This window comes from Phaenicophaeus curvirostris, chromosome 12 (genome assembly GCF_032191515.1).
Source record: "Phaenicophaeus curvirostris isolate KB17595 chromosome 12, BPBGC_Pcur_1.0, whole genome shotgun sequence".
Taxonomy (NCBI): Eukaryota; Metazoa; Chordata; class Aves; order Cuculiformes; family Cuculidae; genus Phaenicophaeus; species Phaenicophaeus curvirostris.
The window spans coordinates 19,045,280-19,066,763 of record NC_091403.1 but is presented as its reverse complement, the minus strand read 5'-3'; the positions used below and the strand labels follow the sequence as shown (position 1 = coordinate 19,066,763).

The 21,484-nt window shown below is 53.7% G+C and overlaps 1 protein-coding gene across 3 annotated transcripts in view; it reads right to left on the bottom strand.

Annotated features, from left to right (window-relative positions):
• Positions 1 to 7,419: 7,419 nt before the first annotated feature.
• Positions 7,420 to 21,484, bottom strand: part of SEMA7A (semaphorin 7A (JohnMiltonHagen blood group)) — a 39,244-nt gene continuing 25,179 nt past the window's right edge. For 2 of the 3 annotated variants that reach the window (XM_069866708.1, XM_069866706.1), the window contains exons 2-14: positions 19,972 to 20,105; positions 18,742 to 18,792; positions 18,378 to 18,473; positions 17,920 to 18,004; positions 17,256 to 17,366; positions 15,877 to 16,016; positions 15,334 to 15,512; positions 15,018 to 15,126; positions 13,875 to 14,073; positions 11,752 to 11,867; positions 10,840 to 10,991; positions 9,824 to 9,891; positions 7,420 to 9,411 (exon numbers count right to left, since the gene is read on the bottom strand). In XM_069866708.1, the coding sequence (XP_069722809.1) occupies positions 9,062 to 9,411; positions 9,824 to 9,891; positions 10,840 to 10,991; positions 11,752 to 11,867; positions 13,875 to 14,073; positions 15,018 to 15,126; positions 15,334 to 15,512; positions 15,877 to 16,016; positions 17,256 to 17,366; positions 17,920 to 18,004; positions 18,378 to 18,473; positions 18,742 to 18,792; positions 19,972 to 20,105 (1,790 nt within the window). In that variant the 3' untranslated portion in view covers positions 7,420 to 9,061. The remainder of the gene's footprint in view (positions 9,412 to 9,823; positions 9,892 to 10,839; positions 10,992 to 11,751; positions 11,868 to 13,874; positions 14,074 to 15,017; positions 15,127 to 15,333; positions 15,513 to 15,876; positions 16,017 to 17,255; positions 17,367 to 17,919; positions 18,005 to 18,377; positions 18,474 to 18,741; positions 18,793 to 19,971; positions 20,106 to 21,484) is intronic. The other variant, XM_069866707.1, reaches the window with a different exon arrangement.

Genomic DNA, 21,484 nt, shown 5'->3' with positions numbered 1-21,484 from the left:
CCCGGCCCTGGGAGCCACGGAATCACCGGGTTGGGAGAGACCCACCGGATCATCGAGTCCAACCACTCCCATCAATCACTAACCCATGTCCCTCAGCACCTCGTCCACCCGTCCCTTAAACCCCTCCAGGGAAGGTGACTCAACCCCCTCCCTGGGCAGCCTCTGCCAGTGCCCAATGACCCTTTCTGTGAAAAATTTTTTCCTGATGTCCAGCCTAAACCTCCCCTGGCGGAGCTTGAGGCCATTCCCTCTCATCCTGTCCCCTGTCACTTGGGAGAAGAGCCCAGCTCCCTCCTCTCTACAACCTCCTTTCAGGTAGTTGTGGAGAGCAATGAGGTCTCCCCTCAGCCTCCTCTCCTCCAGGCTGAACACCCCCAGCTCTCTCAGCCGCTCCTCATAAGGCCTGTTCTCCAGCCCCTTCACCAGCTTTGTTGCTCTTCTCTGGACTCGCTCCAGAGCCTCAACATCCTTCTTGTGGTGAGGAGCCCAGAACTGAACACAGGATTCGAGGAGCGGTCTCACCAGTGCCGAGTCCAGAGGGAGAAGAACCTCCCTGGCCCTGCTGGTCACACCATTTCTGATCCAAGCCAAGATGCCACTGGCTTTCTTGGCCACCTGGGCCCCTGCTGGCTCTTCCATCTGTCCCCTCCTGCCCCATGCTCCCTGACCCTTCTCAAGGCACAAGGTCTGTCCCCTTCTGCCTCATCCTGCCCCATGCTCCCCGTCCCCTCCCGAGGCACCAGCTCTGTCCCCTCCCTGGGCATGGGGTTTGTTCCCTCCTGATCCATAGCACCTGTCCCCTTCTGCCTCCACCACCCATGACTTGTCACAGCTGTCACAAACTGCATGAAGATTCCCATCCTGGGTAAGAACCCACCAGCTCCCTGTGCACCCTGGAGCAGCCCCACACCCTGAGGATGTGGTGGCAGCGTGTCTCCCCAGTGTCCTTCAGCCCTGCCCTTGCCACTGTCCTTGGTGGGACCTGCTGCCTCCCTTCCAGCTACAGGAACAGGGTCAGTCTGGAGAAGTTTGGCCACCTTGATTTTCATAAAAACACAGGTGAGGGCCCAAGGGACATGAAGGGATCTGCAGCCACACGGTTGGCCACTAGCTCCAGCCCCAAGAGAGGACAGCCACCCGTCACACTCAGCATCACCTCTGCACCCTCTCTTTCCACCATCTCCCCCACGCGTGGGGAGCCACTTCATGGGTTCCATCACCCCATATATCCAAGAGGTCCCACTCACATCCTCCACAGGGGCTCTTGCTCTCCTCCCTCCACACCCCACCCACCCCTAGAGATCTCCAGATTTTCAAAGCACCTCCCCAACCCCTACAGCAAGAATACTGTGGTTTTCTCACCCCTATATCAGCCCCTGAGCACACTGCTCACAGAGGAAACTGCAGGCTGCTGCGGTGAGCACAGGAACCTGTGCGTTTTGGGGGGTCACTGATGGAAACTTGGGGGGCAGGAAATGGGTTGGGGAGGTGCTCAGGAACCCTCCGTGTCACTCTTGCCTCAGCCAGCAGAGGTGGCAGCGGGAACGGGGCTCCGATGGCCTCCTCTGTGATGAGCAAAGCGGGTGGCACGTGGATGGGAGGAGGCGTCTCAGCCACCACCGCAGGCAGCAGCTCGCCCACGATGCCCGCATGACTCAGGCCGATCCCCTGCTATTCTTGGATGAACCGAAACAGAGACTCTCTCTATTTCCTGCTGACCTTCTCCCCATGCCACCCACGCTGGGGACAAGAAGGATCCAGCCGGTGGGGCTTCTTACTACTGAGAGGTGGCACCTGTAGACGTCACACTCTTGCTTTCCATCCATGGGGTTTTCTGGGTGTATCTCGCCTGGGGAGTGAGCAGGGTGACTAAGCCTGGCCGCTTCACACCTTCCCCCAATATAGCACACCTTGAGAAGCTGCTGAGAAACCTCCTGTGTCCCCACACTCCCTGCCCCCTCCCAGGCCACAGTGTCTGTCCCCTCTCAGGGCACAGGATCTATCATTTCCCAGGGCACAGACTCTGCCTTCTCCTGCTCCCTGTCCCCTCCTGTCCCATGCTCCCTGCTTTCTGCTCCATGGTAGGAAACCCCACTGAGCCAGCATCTCAGCCCCAGCAAAACCCCAATCTCCCTATAAAAGCCCCATCCTCCACCGTATCCTTCGGGCACTAGGAGCTGGGAATGCCAGAACTGCAGTGATTTAGCAGAGGGAAGGTGTTGTGGTGGAGCAGCTCATCCTTTTGACGTGGTATTTCTGCTCACCCTCAAGCTGATGGGAACCGGCTGGGATGGAGCTGACTTCAGACATGGTGATGCTGACAGTGGATCATGTTTGGGAGAGGGAGAATAAAGTGCCTGCATCACATCGCTGGGATGAAGAGCGGCGTAGAGCAAGCATATCAGTAGCTGGAACGAGGGCACAGGGCTGACGGCCTTGCTTTCTTACCTTAAAAATACAGCCCACATCCATACCTGGAACCATGCTGCTCATCTCCCAGTCCATCGCACTTGTCCCTTGGGAAGGATGATGGTTTTCATGTGTTTTCCAACAGACACTTTTATCTTCTGCAGTGATTTCATCCTGGGGTCTCCCCTGCTCTCCGTGTGAGTGAATCCATTCATTGCAAGCTTTCAGCTCCTGCCTGCGAGCAGGTGGTTGGGAAAATTTCAGTAGCAAAACTCCTGCCCAGAAACCCCCTGTGATTCAGTTCGGGGCTGGAGGGGAGGGGAAACAATTCATTTTCATATGATTTTGTTGAAAAAGAGAGAACTTGCAGCTGCAAAGGGACCATAGTCATGAGCAAGCAGCATTTGTTGAAGGGTTTCTCCTGGGAGCAGAAAGGATGGAGTGACCCAGTGTGTGTTGGGCAGCATCCCTGAGGAGCTGAGTGCCTGATGCTTGAGGAACTACCAGGGGCACTCAGAGCAGCTCATCTCAGCAGGAGCATGGACCCTTAAATCTTGCCAGGACAAGATTTAAACTGCAGCAAGTCCAGCTTGGTTTTATTGTCCTGCACTATTAAACTGAATCTGCCCTTACTAATTTATTGCATGCCATCTCAGACCTAAAACTTGATGGGCTGATGACTGGTTTTGGGGGTCCCCATCAAGCTGGGGTGAGGTATCTCACCCAGATGGGACTCTGGATATAACTGTCCCTTGGGGATCTCAGAGTAGAAATTCATGGCTAGAGGGGAAAAACTTTTGCGTGTGTAGCTTCATGGAGGAGGAACATGGCCACGTGGGAGGAAGGCACACTGGTTTACTTCGGGTTTAACTTCCTCCAGCATCTCTCAGGTCAGCTCATTTCTAGTAAGCAGCTAAATTTCCCACTCATATCGCTTTCCATGGCTGGCCCTGCCTGGCTTGCTGGTGTAACATCACCCAAGCTGCATCCCCCATGCCCCAGAGTGGACCACAAGCAAATTGAGCCCAGCAACCTTGGGACTGAGGATACTCTGAGCAAGTTTGCCCACAACAAGATGCTGTGTGGTGCTGCCGACTCAATGAAGGGAAGGGCTGCCATCCAGAAGGACCTGGACAGCCTGGAGAGGTGGGACCATCTGAACCTCATGAAGTTCAACAAGACCAAGTGCAAGGTCCTGAACCTGGGTTGGGGCAATCCCAAGCACAAACAGAGGCTGGGAGAAGAAAGGATTGGGAGCAGCCCTAAAGAGAAGGACTTGGGGTGCAGGGGAATGAGAAGCTCAGCCTAAGCCAGCACTGTCTGCATCAAGTGGGATGGGCAGGACAAGAATGGGAGAGCCTGTGGCTCCAACGAAGGGTGGGATGAAGGGCAGCACATGCTGGATGAGCTGAGACCAAGATAAAACACGAGATAAGAATTACACTGGGGGAGGGCTCGGTGTGCTCTCCTCCAGGGGCTGAGGAGGATGGAAGGTATTACCTTGGTATGGGAACATACTGGGGTTCTTTAGAAACCCAGAGTGGCTGTCACAGCATCCCAATTCCAGGCTCCAGCTGGCTCCTTCTGTATCGCTCTTTACCCCCACCCCACCAGGAAAATCTGCCCAGGGGGATACTGTGGCTGGAAACAGCATCTCAGATGAGCCCACGATCAGTTTAGACCCCAAAGTGCTTGCACAGAGCAAGCAGGCAGCTACTGTGGGATTCCTCACCAGCTCTAGCATCTGATTCAGGCGGATACATGATTTCCTGGATCTATTGTCCTCCTACAGCAGCCACCAAGGCTGCTGGTGAGGTCAGAAGCAGAAATAGCCCCCAAAAACAGTGCTGGGAAAAACTGAAATGCTCTCTAGGCTTTTGTTTCAGGCATGCAGCCGTCTCTGCCTCCACCTGCCAGCGTGGTACCCAACCTTCCTGTGTTTGCCTGCTCCCATCAAAAATAGGCTTCCAAAATAACTCACTCAAACAATGTGGCTGTGGTTGGTGACGTCTTGGCTTTCCCCTCCCCATACACACCTTTTCCCCTGAAACCGACAATAAACCAGTATTTGCTCAGCAACCCCGAGGGTTTCACTTCATTGTATTCCTAGGAAACAGCCGGCGACCAGGGGAAATATGACCCAGAACAAAACAGAACCTAAATTGGGCTCCATCCAAAGCAGTGCGACCAGCAGGGAGTGGGATGGGATTGTGCCCCTCTGCTCTGCTCTGGTGAGACCTCACCTGGAGCCCTGAGTTCCAATCTGGATTGCTTAGCACAAGGAAGGTCGTGGAGCTGTTGGGGTGAGTCCAGAGGAGGCCACAAAGATGATCCACCTCCCATACATGGACAGGCTGAGAGAGTTGAGTTTGCTCAGCCTGGAGAAGAAAAGGCTCCAGGGAGACCTTAGAGCAGCTTCCAGTACTGAAAAGGGCTCCAGGAAAACTGGGGAGGGGCTTTTAATCAGGGAGTGCAGGGAGAGGATGAGGAGGAATGGTTTTCAGCTGAGAGAGGGCAGATTGAGATGAGATCTTAGGAAAAAATGTTTTCCTGTGAGGGTGGGGAGGCCCCAACCCAGGTGGCCCAGAGAAGCTGTGGCTGCCCCATCCCTGGAGGTGTTCAAGGCCAGGTTGGATGGGGCTTGGAGCAACCTGATCCAGTAGGAGGTGTCCCTGCCCATGGCAGGGGGTTTGGAGCTGGATGGGCTTTGAGGTCCCTTCCAACCTAAGCCATTCTATGATTCTATGTTCAATCTTTGCTGTGTTTCTCAGAAAATTTAGAAAAAGGCTCCCTCTTTCATCCTAGCTGTCTCCGGGGAGAAGGGACAAGGGCTGGGCTGGGAAAGGAGATGCTGCCACAGCCCCTGCCTCGTTCTGTGGGGTCTCTGTTACCCTTGCAATGCTCGGTTCCAAACTCTCAGCCTGCTTCTTGGGCAAGAAAACCAAGCCTAGGCAGCCCAAACGGTGTTATCACAGCCCTGCACCCTGCATAAATCCAGCTTATCACTTCCAATCCGCTCCCGGAGGGGGTCAGCGTGGCCATTGTGCACTGCTCCCAGCCCTCCCCCTCGCCTCTTCCCAGGATACCACAGAACACTTTGGTGCTTGAGGTTTTAGTGAATGTTTTCAGAGCTTTGGCAATCCAATACTTGGCAGCAGTAGAGCTGGACTTGCAAACATCTCACCGTCTGCGTACAGTGCTGAGCAATAACGCCTGGGCACCAGGTTTCGTTCGCTTCCTGCCCTGGGCAAGTTTCCCCACCTCCTCTCACGGCAGAGCAGGAACTGCCAGAAATCCCAATTCTTGTTTCAGCTCCCCCCAAAACCCGCCTGCCTTTTGGGCTCATTTCTCCTTCTTTGTGTCAAGATGCCACTGCCACATATGCTGCCGGCGCCAGCAGGGAGGTTTCTGCCAAACCCTGTGCTAAGAAAGAAAGGAGGTGGGGAGGTGGGGGGGGGTTGACTTTCAGCTGCCAAACCTCTCACTGCAGATCAGGGACCTGCAAAACCCTCCTGCAAAACCTCTAGGGGCAGAGGTGCCTGTCACTGCTGTCCCTGTGCCACCAGCTGGGTCCCCATCACCTCTGAATGTTGGCTCATTGCTGCATCGCTGCAAACTGGGGCTGGAGCTCATGGACTCCTACGCAGCCGCCAATCCCTGGATATTTTCCAGCAGTACCTGCAGGAGCAGGCCCAGCAGCGAGCATGAAGAATAACACACACAAAGGCTGCAGGGCATGGGTTTAGATGAAGCTGCAACCCTTTGAAAGCCCTGCAAAAGGCAGCTGAGCACTGCGACAGCTCTGCTGGGCTCTGCAACCGGCCCTGCCTTTGTGCCAAAGAGCTTTGATGGAGGGTTTGAAAGAGAGGGGGAGGTATTGTTCTCTTTTGCTTTCGCTGGCACGTTTTAAAAGCTTCGATTCCTATTCCCTGCTTCACTCCATCCCAAGCCTGGCCTTTTTCTGCCTCCCGGCTGTCAACCATCAGCTCATTTTTCCCCCAAAACCAGCAAAAAGAGAGCTGCGAGTTCAGCGCGACTTCATTTCGTGGGCTGTCAGCCAGGCAGCTCACGTGTGCACTCCTAAAAGCCATTCCCAACGTCAAAGGCAAGGATATGCGGGAGCATCGCGATGCCTGTCCCAGCTCCCAGCGAGCAGAAGGTGCTGGGACAACTCCGCGCCCGCAAGGACCCACCACCACTATTTATAGCCCTCGCTTTCTGCATGCAGTGGGCGGTGATGAGCAGGGTGCTGCTAACATCTCCCTTGGGACTCCACGGTGAGAATTTGCTCAGCTTCTTGCTCCTCACCAGCTCTTTGGCACGGGTGAGGCTGCATCTCAAATCCTGTATTCAGTTTTGGGCCCCTCAGCACAAGAAAGGCATTATGGAGCTGGAGCGCGTCCAGAGAAGGGGAACGGAGCTGGGGAAGGGGCTGGAGCCCAGGGGTTCTGGGGCTGGTTGAGGGATCTGGGGTTGTTTAGTCTGGAGGAGGCTGAAGGGAGACCTCATCAGTCTGTGCAGCTCTTGGAAAAGAGGTCGTAACAAGTGGGTGCTGATCCCTTCTCCCAGGTAACAAGTGACAGGATGAGAGGAAATGGCCTCAAGTTGAACCTGGGGAGATTTAGAATGAGTATTAGGAAACATTTCCTTGCTGAAAGAGTGGTGAAGCACTGGTAGAGGCTGCCCAGGGCGGTGGTGGAGTCTCCATCCCCGGAGGGGTTCAAAAAAAATGTGACCGTGGCACTTTGGGACACGGTTTAACAGTCATGGTGGGGTTGATTGGGCTGACAGTTGGACTGGATGAGCTTAGAGGTCTTTTCCAGGCATAAGGATTCTGTGATTCAATGGTGCCAGCCCGAACTGGAATTAGCAAGCGCATGCTGGACAGGTAGGCAAGACATGCTAGATGGTGGGGGGACCTCTTGGCCATGGAGGAGGAGGAATGGGGGATATCCTGGGGCCACCATCACAGCAGCATCAGCTCCTGGTGAAAAACACGATACTCGCCTGCTCTTTTCCATTCTTTATTTCAACGATCACATTCTTACTTTGGTCACAGCTCTGAAAGGTTTTTTTGGTAGCTGTTGTGTTGGTTGTTTTTTCTCTTCTCTAATTGGAACCCACTTTCTAGAATATTATAAAATTATACAAGTACAGTAATCGCCAGTTGATAATAAATAGGTATTTGTTAGTTCACAAAGTTAAAGTGCTTTGAGAAGGGACTTAAGAAGCTCTATCCTAGACTTGGAGGGGGTTTCTCAGAAATGTAGTGCAGTAGGAAGCTCTGGCCCATTGTCCATAGTCTGTGGCCACGAGAGGCACGTGGCATCTCTCCCCCCTTGCCAAGACCCCTCAGGGAACTCCTGAGTGTCTTCGAGCAGGCACGAAGCAGGAGCTGTGCCAGGTTATTGGAAGCATGAGATACAATGCCCCCTCCGTTACATGACCCAAATTTGGGGCATTTCTGCAGTCGAGAGGGCTGGGAAAGGTTTGGACAAGGTGTGGGATCCCCCCTGGCGTGCAGGCGCAGGGAGAGCATCCCGGTTTTCACAGTTTAATCTTGCTCGGAGACCTCAATACACAAGGGAAGAAACCCTCCCCTGGCCCTTCAATGCAAGGGAGAGAGGCAAATCTGCTCGGGGTGGTGGGGACAGGCACAGCCCCCTGGAGCCCGTCAGCATTGCCCTGAGATTGGCAGCGTGACACCTCTGTCCCTGAGGAAGCCCGGTCCCCCTCCCGCAGGAGAGGCGCTGGGAGCAGGGGCTGCCTGCTGCCCACAGATAAATGCCCTTAGCTGCCTGCAGAGGATTTGTGCGTTTAAAACATCTTCCCGAGGCCACCCAGGGTTGGTTTGGGCTCTGCTTCCACCTTCTCTTCCCGTCTCATTTGCTCTGTCCTTCCCCACATCCCAAATCTAGTCATCTTCCCAGGCTTTTCCATGCAAAAAGCTAACTTTGTGCCTGGCCTTGCTTGCAGGTTTCCAGTGCCAGGACCCCATCTCCCTCCCACGTCAAAGCCAGCTGTAAAACAAAAAAAAGAAACCAAACCCTAAAACCCCTCCAGAGCCCAATTCTCCAGACCAGAAGGAGACTCACATGTGACACTGGGAGCGTTCCAGTTGCTTGCCAACCCAAACAGACATTAGCCATAAATCTTGGAGGCATCAGTCCCCGCTTGGAGCGAAGCATGGATCAATCAGTTAGAAAGGCCAAGGGCTGGCTCCTCCTCTTCATCACATGCACGTTCCCAAAGAGAGGAGTCATGGTGCCCTGAGGATCAGTGCATGCACATCGGCAGAAGTCCCCTGAACGTCCACACCCCAGTTAGGCTCAGGACGATAATCGGTAGAGAGCGACCAGTGCGAGCTCGGGGAGAGGCTGACACCGCTCCCTTCGCGTTGCTGGGTGCTGTGAACGTTCCCCTTCCCTCCCTGTCCCCAAACCCTGCTCCATCTGCCCCACAGTCGCTTCTTCCTCGCTGTGACTCTTCCACCAAGGCCAAAGATGGAGGGGTTGCTGCCCAGAACCCCTTGTGGGACAGTCAGAGATTAATGTCCAAGGAGCGACTAAGAGACGATCTTGCCTCAGGAGCAGACAGCAAGTGCAGGAAGAGCAGCAGCAGCCAGGATGGTAGGAACACAGTCCTGCTGTGTTCAGTGGAAAAGCTCCACCAACACCACCATCAGGAGGAGCTGCAGCCAAGAGCCAAGTGTCATGGTGGCCTGCCCCTTCTGGGACATGAACCTGAGCTGGTTTACCAGGCGCTCCTTCACCAGAGCCTGCTTGAAGCCATCCTCCTCCGAGATGCAGACATAGTGGCCGTAGTGAATGTGGCTCACGTTCTGGATGAAGTGGAAGCAGTCCTGCTGGGGGTGCGTGGTGTTGCACGTCTTGATGAGGCTGTCATTGTGGTACCAGTTGTAGGTGGCGTAGTGGGACTCGATGGGACAGTTGAGGTAGTAGCGGGAGAAAGGGACAACTGAGATGTTCTGGTAGTCACCTGCTGGAAGAGATTGAGAAAGGGAGGATGAGACAGGCATCTCCAGGAACCACAGATTCCCCAAGTCAGGATGAAAGACTGGTTGGGTGTGAGGGGATGTTACACAGCCATTTAACAACAATGGTAGAAGCTGACCCACACCTGACGAAGCCCATGGGACTCTTCTCCCAGGACATGAGCTAACACAGAACTTAAGCTCTCTCACCCAGCTCTGAAATACATGACCTAGTGATTAATTCCAGGCTGAGACTTGCCTGGTGTCTTGATCTCATCGATAGTCTCAGCATGGTCATTCCCAGATCCTCAGCAAGGCGTTGCAACACCTGGCACAAGCCTTAACAAAGACTTGGGAATCGGCTACCCTGCCCCAAACATCCCCTGGAAACATGGCCTACAGCTCCAAACCCTTACGCACCTTCCTTAATATCTGCCTTCTGGCACTTTCCTCGCCACGAATCCAAGTCCAGGTTCTGCCGCACCTCCCTAGCAGATAGGAACAAGTATTAACAAAGCACAAAGGTCAGAGAAGCAGCATGTCAGGACTATGAATGGAATCGCCCATAAAGGATCATAGAATCATAGAATCACCAGGTTGGAAAAAAACCCCACCTGATCATCGAGTTCAACCATTCCTATCAAACACTAAACCATGTCCCTCAGCACCTCGTCCACCCGTCCCTTAAACCCCTCCAGGGAAGGGGACTCAACCCCCTCCCTGGGCAGCCTCTGCCAGTGCCCAATGACCCTTTCTGTGAAAATTTTTTTCCTAAGGTTCAGCCTGAACCTCCCCTGGTGGAGCTTGAGGCCATTCCCTCTCATCCTGTCCCCCGTCACTTGGGAGAAGAGCCCAGCTCCCTCCTCTCCACAACCTCCTTTCAGGTAGTCGTAGAGAGCAATGAGGTCTCCCCTCAGCCTCCTCTTCTCCAGGCTGAACACCCCCAGCTCTCTCAGCCGTTCCTCATAAGGCCTGTTCTCCAGCCCCTTCACCAGCTTCGTTGCTTTTCTCCGGATTCGCGATGTGATGGATCAGATAAAGAAGGAAGTTTAAACCCCTGTACCCCCACTTTGGATGCTGGTGGGTGGCAAATGTGAGACGCAGCAATTCACCACAATCAACTGCTTTAAGTAGCGTCACAGTCAGCAGAGCTCCAGATGTTTCTAGCAGCAAAAGTGGAGTTGGGTGCTCCAAAATCAATGACCACTCTAAACGCATTGAGCTCTCCCTCCCCGGAGGAGCAGTGCTGTGGGAGGGACAGATCCCCACAGAGGCACAGTTTGGGGGGACAGCACAAATGTCTGTGCTGTTACTGCCTGCACACAATGGGCTCATTACTCTCTCTGATTTATGATGGCCTCAAAACCAGGTATTTCTCCCATGAGAGCAACCAGCCAAAGGCGATGGAGAAATAGCAAGCTGTTGGCAGCACGTACCGGTTGAGATAAACTGACTGGCAACTCCCATTGAACCACCCGCAGTACGGGTCTCTCGCCAGCAAGCAGCTCTCACAGTTATTACGATACACCCTGCACATGTCCATGGGTATCTCCACCACTTTATTTGTTGAGCCGACGTACAGCATCGCCTGCAGGAGGGAAGCAGAGGGGCTGATCATCTCGGCACCATGACCCAGTGCTCTAAGCATCCAGCACTTCTCCTACAGCTTCACTGACGTTGCGGTGGTTTTCACCCACAAGGTTGAGAGATCAACAGGCAATGCAGCCATATGTTCCCCTCAGAGGAAGGGAAGCAGCCATCCTTCCCCCACCAGTGACAGTAGTGTTGTCACCTCCAGGATGGAGCACCAGTGCTGTCTGGCAGCTCATCTGCCAGCAAGGCTGGACAATGAGAGTGCAACTGCACATGGAGGAGAACAATGTGCTGGGATTTGACCCAGGGAGCAAACAGCTTCATTCTTCCCTTGCCTCCAGAGGAGAGGAGGTGTCCATACAGCTCTGGAGCCCACTGAACACACAGAAAGTTACTCAGGACTGGGGACATCAGCCCGATGAACAGTGAGAGGGAAACTGCACATGGAGAACACTGTGCTGGGATTTGGCCCAGTGAGCAAACAGCCCTGTTCTTCCCTCGCCTCTAGAGGACAGGAGATGACCGCAAAGTTCCATTGCTCACTGACCACACAGAGAGTTACCAAGGACTGAGGACATCAGTCCAGCTTGTAGGATTTATGAAAGCACACTGTGGAAACACCCACAAGCCCACCCAGAGGCCACTCCCAGATCCAGGGGCTGTCATTAATCCATCTGTTCCTGCCTCCCTTGCTGCCTGCTTTTAAAACTTCAGCTTGACCCACTGTTCTCTCTGTGAAGCAGGTAGAGACCCACCCTCTTGTGGTCCAGGATCATGGACTGGATCGGGTCCTTCTTTGGGAAGACCTGGAGCTCCATGATGTTCTGCACCCCATCTGGCAGCTCCACGATCTTGTGGATGGATCCCTTGTCTGGAAAGAAGAGGGGAGAGGCCTGAGGAAGCATGCTGAGAGCAGAAAGGCAAGGCAGAGAGGCTGCAGGCAGAGGAGAGGAAGCCAGGCAGACAACTGGCTCTGCCTCCAGCCCTCACTGTGGCAGACAATGCCCACTTCAGAGCCAGACTTGACTGGATTCCTGAAACCAGCCACCCAGAGAAGATGGGACCTTTCTCACGAGCCTGTTTGCTCTGTTAAGAAATGATCCTCCAGACAATAGTAATTCCTGCAGCAGAGCCTTATCATTCTCCCAGCCAAGAATCATAGAATCATTAAGGTTGGAAAAGCATCTAAGCTCATCCAGTTCAGCTGTAAGCCAACACCACTGTGCCTACTGAAACATGTCCCGAAGTGCCATGGCTACATGCTTTTTGAACCCCTCCAGGGATGAAGACTTCACCACTGCCCTGGGCAGCCTCTGCCAGGGCTTCATCACTCTTTCAGTGAAGATATGTTTCCTCATATGCCATCTAAACCTCCCCAAGCACAATTTGAGGCTGTTTCCTCTCGTCCTGTCACTTGTTACCATGGAGAGGAGACCAGCACCCACCTCGCCACAGCCTCCTGGTCTTGCATGAGCCTCATATCACCACTACCTAAGGCTGAAACTTGAGTTTGCCTTTCAGCTTTTCTAATCAAACTGACTCCCCTCCTCAGTTAAACAACTCCAAACTGTCGATTTAAGAAAATGAGTCACAGAATCATAGAACGGTTTGGGTTGGAAGGGATCTCGAAGCCCATGCAGTTCCACCCCGTGCCATGGGCAGGGACACCTCTCACTGGATCAGGTTGCTCAAAGACCCATCCAACCTGGCCTTGAACACCTCCAGGGATGGGGTCAGATTGGGGGGGGAAATGGGGCTCAGGAAGACTCATCGTTTGCCCTCTTAGTATTGCCATAGTTTCTCCTTCTGAAATAGCCACTCCTTTCTCCATCATCAGTGAAGGGAGGTGAAAGATTTAAACCAGGTGAGGCAGGGATTAGGACCCCCCAGGTGCCTCCACACTCACCCCAGCGAGGGTGGGCAGTCACCTTGCCATCTCTGCGTCCTGGGCCAAGCTCCCTGGAGGGATCTACAAGGCATCAGCTGCCTTTAAGCTCAGGCTTTGGGCAAGATCAGAATAATCGGAGCATGTGTGGGACCTAATCCAACCCAGGCCACCTACTGAGAGCTGTCTGCAGTTTTTTTAATCACAGAGTAGGAAACAAAACCCCCAGAAAGGCCCTCCATAAGTACCAGGAATAAATTCCAGCACAGGGCAGGAAAAGGGATGTCTTGTAGGGAGCAAGCTTGAAGAGGCAGGCAGGTAAGAGAGGGAAGCACAGGGTAGAGACCTTTGCACCTTCTGGGCAGTGAGGACCATGGGAACACAAGGAAGCAGATAAGACCTCTGGTCTTGCCGGTGGAGGTCAGACCTGACTGAGCTTGCCAACCTTTTGCTCCCCACCTCGTTCACCTGCAGCCAAATTGCCTTGGCCCCAGCTCTGCAGCATCTCCAGCTGCCCCAGGACCACCAGCAGCTCTGATCAGCTGGTTGGATCTTCAGCTAGAGGTGCCAGCCTCACAGGGAGTGTGTGTTGCTGCACTAGAGTGAGCAAGGACAGGAGATGATGCAGCATGTCCCTTTGCAAAGGATTTCTGCTTGACAGTGGAAAGCTGCACCTGAGAACAGCTATGCTACCCCTCCCTTGCCCTAAAAACACTTGCCCTGAGACCTACCACAGGCTGAAGCAGCCCAGCTAGGTAAATGCTACATGCTGGGACTCCGCTTGCAGCCTGCTTTTGCCTCTGCAGCCAAATCGGATGTATTTAGCCATACTGGGACTTGGCAGCTCTTTGCTGCTTGACAAGCATATGCCAAACTGGGAACACAGCCCCTTGCTTCGCTCCGTACTGGGGGTCTCATCTGCTTCCCTTGTGTTCCCTGCCCTCGGGGAGAAAGCAAACTCCACAGAACTCCAAAGGAAATGGTGTCCAATACCTGTTGCCAGATAAAGCACGTTGTAGCGGCGTCCGTCACCCGCAGAAACCTCATGCACCCCAATCTTCTGGTAGCGGTGCTTGTTGTGGAATAAGGGGCTTTTGGTAGGGGAGAAGGGCTCCACTCGGTCCTCCACCTCCGGGTGGCTGTCAGCTATCTTGAAGGTCTCGCTCGGGGTGTGCTGTCCCGAAGAAACACACTGCGGCAAGAGGGGATAAGTGCCACCATTAGAGTCAGACAAGTCGCTGGGGATGAGGCTCAAGGGCAGGAGAGCAAGGCAGGGCACAGCGCAGACACCCCAGCCCAGGGTGGGCTGGGGATGTCCAGGCATCCCAGGGGCAGGAGGATGCCCAGGCATGGCACACAAGCCTTCTCTGGGGTTAAGCACAAGTTCTGGGTCTGCTGCGACTGTGCTCATACAGTCATAGAATGGTTTGGGTTGGAAGGGAGCTTAAAGCCCATCCAGTTCCAATTCCCCTGCCATGGGAAGGGACACCTCCCACTGCATCAGGGGCTCCAAGCCCCATCCAGCCTGGCCTTGAACCCCTCCAGGGATGGGGCAGCCACCATTGCTCTGGGCCTCCCCACCCTCACAGGAAACCATTTCTTCCTAAGATCTCATCTCAATCTGCTCTCTCTCAGTTGAAAACCATTCCCCCTTGTCCTATCCCTGCTCTCCCTTGATCAAGAGCCCCACCCCAGATCTCCTGGAGGCCCATTCAGTACTGGAAGATGCTCTAAGTTCTCCTAGCCCGCTGTTTGCTGCCAGGTCGTGTTCCAGCTGTAACTGCATGGCTTGGCTGTAGGTTGGCTGGTTGAAACCCATGGGGTTGGCAAACAGAGGCAAGACATTGCCCTCCAGCATCGCACAAGAGCTGGCAGACCTGTTCTCCAAGGCAGGCAAAAGCCTGTCTCCCCTTGCTTTCTATGAAGTGGTTGGACCTTATCCAGCCTCACTTTGTTTCCAGCAACAAAGCTCAGATCCTTCCTGCAGTGCCTACAACCTTCCTCAGTGCCCCAGCTCTCACCTGGCTGCTCAGTGGTGGGACAGTCCCCTCGCCGGCAGCAATAGAACAGACACTGGCTCTCCTGGCCTCAGGAGACCTCTCCACTTCATGTGGGCATCTTTTATCACTCACTCACCTGCCCAGGTTTGATCTCTGGGTTGGGACCATTATAGCCTTTGAGTCTGGATGTCCGAAACACGTTGTCAATGTCCTCAAAGGAGTAAACGCAAACAGCAGAGCTTCCCCTGTGAGCAACAAGACAAAGAGAGGGTCAATGAGATGTTGGACACCATCCCTACGGCTGGGACACAGCTGTGTGCACAGCACCTTTGCTGACCATGTCCACTCCAGCTGTTTTCCACCCACACACCTGCCAGGGAAACCAAAGGGCTGAAAGAAAGGATTTGGCCCATGGGATGGGACATTCCCCCCGATTTTGCAAAGACCCTCACCAGGTGTTTGTGAAGAGCCCATAGACTTTTGAGTAGCGCCAGTTACTCGCAGGGACAAAGAAGACATCTTGCAACCAGTTGAAGTTGCCCTTGGTGACTGGGTCGACACAGATCAAGCTGGCTTTCAGGAAGGTGGTCCACTTGGAAGCAGAGAGCGAACTCGTTCCCCCTTTATCTTCCTAGGGGAGAGGGAAAGCAGGGAGTCAGGGTTTGGCAGAGAAGAACATAAAGTTCCCTTCCGTCCAGCATCTTAGACGGCTCATTAGGGGATGGTTTGGAGGTATATTTGATGCTGGTCACTGCCACAATCATGTACCCTTCTAATATCCCAGAGACAGAATAGGGCTTTCTCTCCCCTGAAGGCAAGATGAGGGCCAAAGGATGCAAAGGCCAAAGGAGGTGCCCCACACAAACGGTGTGGCAGAGGAAAGAACTGAGCCAGAGGGGCCAACTCATGTGCCAGTAACACCAGGCGAGCTGGTATGTCCATTTGCCACCCCTGTAACACTCTTGCCTTCCCACCACACACTGTTCCGGTGGTACCTTACACAGCTGGGCCACTCGGGAGATGTTTCTAGGGGCCTCGGGGCTCTTGTCTGGGTTGTCTTCACGGAAGAAGTAGTAAATCTTATCTTGATAAGGCTCTTCATGCCTCAATGTGGTCGCTTTGACAAACTGAGGGTCTGAAAAGGGAAGCGTGCCGTTAGAAAACCTAAACACACACATTTCATCTGAAAAGCCACCAGTGGGGACCAAACCAGCGTGCTCTGCAGGCAGCCACTCACCCTCAGACAAGATGAGGAAATGCAGACGTTGTCTGTGCCTCAGGCAAAGTACAAGTACCAGCCCATCCCCTGTAGCCACCTCCACGTCCCTCCTTCCCAGTGGGTACCCTTCCTCTCCCTCCCATCCAACTCCACACACTCATTCCCTTGAAGGCCAAATCTCCAGAGCCCAGTGAAGACTCAGTTGCTTCGTGGCAAGGAAAACCCGTTCTCTCTTCTTGCACAGCAGAGCTGTTACGGAAGAGGAAGGCTCCCTCGGTGGGAGGAAGCTGCACTGTTGTTTACATTTAGTGTGGAAAACCCAGTGATGCTCTTCCTATTAATACACTCCTGCCCAAAGCCTGCCCCACTCCCGCAAGCAGCAGGGTCCCTCTGAGCCTCGTTAGCTGGTGTCCCCACAGCAGGGAGCTCTGTGATGCATGGAATCAGCTTTGCGGCTCTGCATCTCTCAGGTTTGTTTGCTTCCTCTCCCCCTTTGTTGCCCTGCATGCAAAGTCCTATTTTGCCCTGGTGTCATTTTGATTCGAGCTATTGTCTTTGGCCAGGAGTTCAATAATCTCCTGTTCCCCTGTGTCACTGGGGAGGCAAAGCAATAAGCTCATGGAAACGGAGGAAGCTCCTTTCTCTCTCTCTTCCCCATGCACAGCTCAACATGTTTCAAGGTCTTGGTCTGGCTGGGGATTTGGAAAGAGTCACTGCCCAGGGTAGAAGCTGTTCTTCCTGTTTCCACCACAGCTGACGGGCACCTTTACACAACCATATTTCCTTCCAGCATCTGACAGGGGATTTGCCACCCATTTCTCTCTGTTTCCCCATCTCCTCACCCTGAGCAAGAGGAACTCACTTGTCAGCTGTTTTGTCCCAGCTGCAGAGAAGTGAAATTCCCCCAGCTGGCAGCAAGAGAGCTGGAGGGAACCACTGGGTCGCTCCTCACTGGCATTGAAGTTGGGGACCAGCTCAGTCCTCATCCCTCTCTAGGACTGACCAAATCCAAGCTAGGAGCTCTGGAGCTACATTCCAGCTGCACCCCTCCAAGCTGTGCTGTGTACTTAGTGTGGTCCACGGTTGTGGGCTGGCCAAGAGACCAACTTATCTCCCTGGTGGATCCTACACCTTCAAGGTCTCCCCTGTACTCACTCTGCATCACCGTGTCGCTCGTGTAGAGCTCTCCACCCCCTCTCACTCGACGGAAACGGGGTATCTTGCCATTCTGCTGGCTCTTCTTGATGGTGGAGTAGATATCATGACCTGTGGGTTACGAAGGCTCATTTAACAGAAGGCTATTTCCAGAGCAGGTAGAAGGGTTTTTGAGGAGAAAACAAAGAACCAAGAACTCTCTGGGCACACAGATTCACACAGATGGTGGACACAGTTCAAGAAGCCCAATCCCCACTGCCTAGGATTGAGGGGACTTGGCAGAACTCCCCCAGTCCTTTTCCTTAAAGAGCGGCAAGGATGAATTCTTGCTCTGCCTCTGGGAAGGACCCCCATCTCTCCCCCTGCCAGGTGCAGAGCAGTGAAGTTACTGCAGGTCCCTCCCTTCCCTGCTGTTCCCGTTCCCTTCTACCCTCTCCCACACAGACTCAACCCTCGTGCTCCAGACAGGAATAAACAACCTCACACCATGCTCTGTCTGAGAACAACATGCATTTCAGCAAGGCAAAAGCAAGAAACACTAAGGCCAGTCATCATCTAGAGAAGACAAATCCCTTGGAGCCACCTCAAGTGCCCATTTTGAGTGCAAGAGCCCAGATTTCTTGCACAGCACAACGACTGAAAATATGCGAGCAGTCAAACTTACCATCGACTACAACGAGGGTGTTTGAGTCAGGAGTGAAAGGAGCGATGCCTCTCCCATCCCATGGAGTGCTCTCCTTCTTCTGTGTCTGGAGAAGGACAGAAATGGTCCCTAAGCGTGATCAGTTCAAGGAAGGCAGGGGAGCCACGTGCCCACATCCACCCCCAGGGCAGGAGCTCTCCTTGGCTGGCACAGCCCAAAACAAGGGAAGGACGTGGGCCACCTTCAGCAGGACCAGGCAGAGGCATCACTGCAGCTGAGGAGAGAAGGGCTATGACAGCTGAGCATGGACCTCATGCAGGCTGTGCCACGCTGTCACAAGCTCCTTGAGGGAGCTGGCATTTGGGCATTTCAGAGCGCTCAGAGAAGGATGGGGGATCAGGGCACCATTTACAGATCTAGACAGAATGACACAAAACAAGCGTGTTGCTCTGGTCCCATCACGGGAGGCCACAACATACCAAGTTCCAGCAGGTGGGAGCACAGGCACCAGTCCCACACACTAACATCCCGTCTCCATACTTCTCCACTAACGTGAGGTAATTTTTACTATCATCCTGCAAGAAGAAGAGGAGCATGAGCAGCTGTGAATGGTAGAGCACAGTCCCACAGCTCTGAGCCCACAGCACTACCAAGCTCACTGCTAGATGGCTTCTTGGCTCTTTCATGGGTCTTAAAACCAGAGAAGAAAACTGGTATCATCTCATCTGGCCTCCTGCTCCATATGCACTGGAGGTCTTCACCCAGGAAAGCGTACACAGTTCCTTCCCCATTGGTCCTTCAACCGTAACCCATCCAACTGCTCCATCACATGGTAGGACCTACCGAACTCACAGGCATCATGCACTGTCCTTCATTTTTCACTGGGAATTCTTCCTGGAATAAAAAGGAAAGAGAGAGGCTTTAGTTCCTTCCCTCTAAAAGCCAACAAACGTGGGCTTAGTCCCAGGCAACACACATTTAGTCACTCCCTTAGAAAGAAGCAAAGCAAGCACGTTTAGAAGGCCATTAAACACCACAAAGTAGCCCTTTTCCCCACCCTGGCATTTGGAAAGCCCTGGGGAGGTAGGACTGGATCTCTCAGGCCCTCAAGATAGTGGGGAGAAGTTGGGATGCAGGGCCAAAGTGATGGGTATGATTGGCAGCAAGGCTGGGCTGGTCTCCAAAGGATTTTGAGAGGGGATTTGTTGTTGTGGGGAACAGGTGTTCCATGGTGTGTGGTGGTGTCCGACAGCTGGGACACTACACATTCCTGGGAACAAGAAGGGAAGTTCTTGGGCCCAAACTTCAGCAACCAATTTGTTTGCAAAGTACAAGAAGGGGTCATGAGAAAGCCAACTGGGGGGTATCCTGCTGCGTTAACTCGGTGCTCAGCTGATCCAGAAGTTCCTGCTTTTGAGGGAAAGCAGCTGGGACTCTGACAACGGAAAGGGATGAGAACATAGCTTCTCCCCAGTGGCATGAGTCTGAGCATCCCTTCTCATGCTAAAGAAAGGGAAAGCAAAGACCTCAAGAGGACCATTGCCTGGGAAGAACCCACCCACAAGTAACATAGGAGACTTGCCCCTTACTGTAGCCATTCATCACACTGACATTGAGACTTCCCAGATGGATGGGGCAGGCTGGGGGTGCCTGAGGGACCTGGGGCTGTTTAGTCTGGAGAAAAGGAGGCTTAAAAGAGACCTCAACGCTCTCTGCAGCTCCTGGAAAGGAGGTTGTAGTGAGGTGGGTGCTGGTCTCTTCTCCCCAGTAACAAATGATAGAATGGGAGGAAACAGCCTCAAGTTGTGCTGGGGGAGGTTTAGATTGGATGTGAGGAAAAATTCCTTTACTGAAAGAGTGGTGAAGTACTGGCAGAGGCTGCCCAGGGTAGTGGTGGAGTCTCCATCCCTGGAGGAGTTTAAGGCACAGGCAGGTGAGGTGCTCAGGGATATGGTTGGGTAGTGGACAGGCATGGTTGGACTCAATGATCTCAAAGGTCTTTTCCAACCAAACGATTCTATGATTCTATGATTACAGGGCTCTGGGGCCGAATTTGTAGCAGAGCATCCTTACCGTGTAGTTCTCATAGGTTGCAAAGTCGTAGTAATAAAGCCTTCCCTCTCCGCCAATGTAGATGGCTGAGCTGTTTTCTTCATGATAGAAGACAGGGTACTTCTCACTCCTGGGAAACACATACTCTTTCACACCTAGGAACAGCACAGAGGAGACACTCATCAGGGCAACTGCAGGTGACTGCGAAGAGCACTCACAGCCAGCTCAGGCCGATCAACTCCCCTTCCGTGTCCTCAGTGCGAGTGACGAGAAAAACAGGGACATGGGGCTGGGGGCCCTCTGGGATGGCTGCCCCAGAGCCAGGCAGGCAGGGAAAGGCAGCTTCCAGGCTCAGAGCGGAGCTATTGTCCCCTCAGCCCCAGGGGACAGGAGAACTGCACAATGGAGCAGCCAGCCTAGCCCCACAGGGCTGGTGATGGAGGAGGAGGGGAAACTTTGCTGCAGGAGCTCTTGCAGGAAAGCAGAAGCTCAAAGTGACTTAGAACTGGCTCTGCAGCAGCCAGGTAAGTGCTGCCTTCCCTCCTGCTCCAACAGCCAAATGTCTCTTCCCTCGAAATTAAGGGCTCCCTACGTTCTCTCATCATTCTCTGACAACCACTCCAGGCAATTGCCTTGAAGGTTTGGCTCCTGCAGACTCCTGCATTTTTGTGCCACACTTTGGGATCTTTTAGAGGCTTAGTTGGAGCTATGAGCTCTTATCTAGCTGAACGGGAGAGGAGCTGCTGCTGGATGAACCTCCCTGTGCCCAGCGGGTGGATCGTTTCCCATCAGCCACAGCCCAGTATTACACCTCTCCTCTCCACTCTCCAGCTGCATCCTCCTTCTAAGGGCCAGGAGGGATGGATTTGGACCCCCAGGGCCCAACTCCTGGGCTCCACGCCCCAGACCTGAACAAGAAAGGATCTGCAAGACCCATGTCACAACCAGTTGCTGCAGTCAAGATTTCTAGGCCCAGCTAGGAGGAAGAACTGCCTGTCCTCCCCTCTTCTCTTTCTCTTTCACCTTCTGGCTTTTCCAGCTCCTCTTTCCTAAAGATAAACTCCCTTCCCCTCTGTGTGGGCAGCTCGGATGTGGGAGGCTGACTCTGCTCCGCAGTCGTAAGCCTCCTCCCAAGAGGCTTTTGCTGTCCCTCAGTGGGGTCCACTGGTCCTGCATCCCTCTCCAGGATGGTGGAGCCACATCTGGGCAGCTGTGAGCAGCGGTGCCGGGGCTCAGTTCTGTGCAGGGTGCAACGCAGGCAGCAGATGGTCACTGCTGTAATTTGCAGAACGACATGAGAGGAATTGCTCCTCCAAGGGGGAGAAGTCTCCAATCAGGCCTGACCTCTGCTTAGCATGACGGGGCACTCCATTTTCATCTCTCCCTTTTTTTTTTTCCCTTTTCCAAAGAAGAGTGGGCCTCTCTCCTGGCAAGTGCTGCTGCTCCCAGCAGACAGAGGCTGAGTCTTAGCTGGCTGCCTGCACAGACAGGCAATTAATCAGTGGCACGTGTCCCTCTCTATTTATAGGGGCAC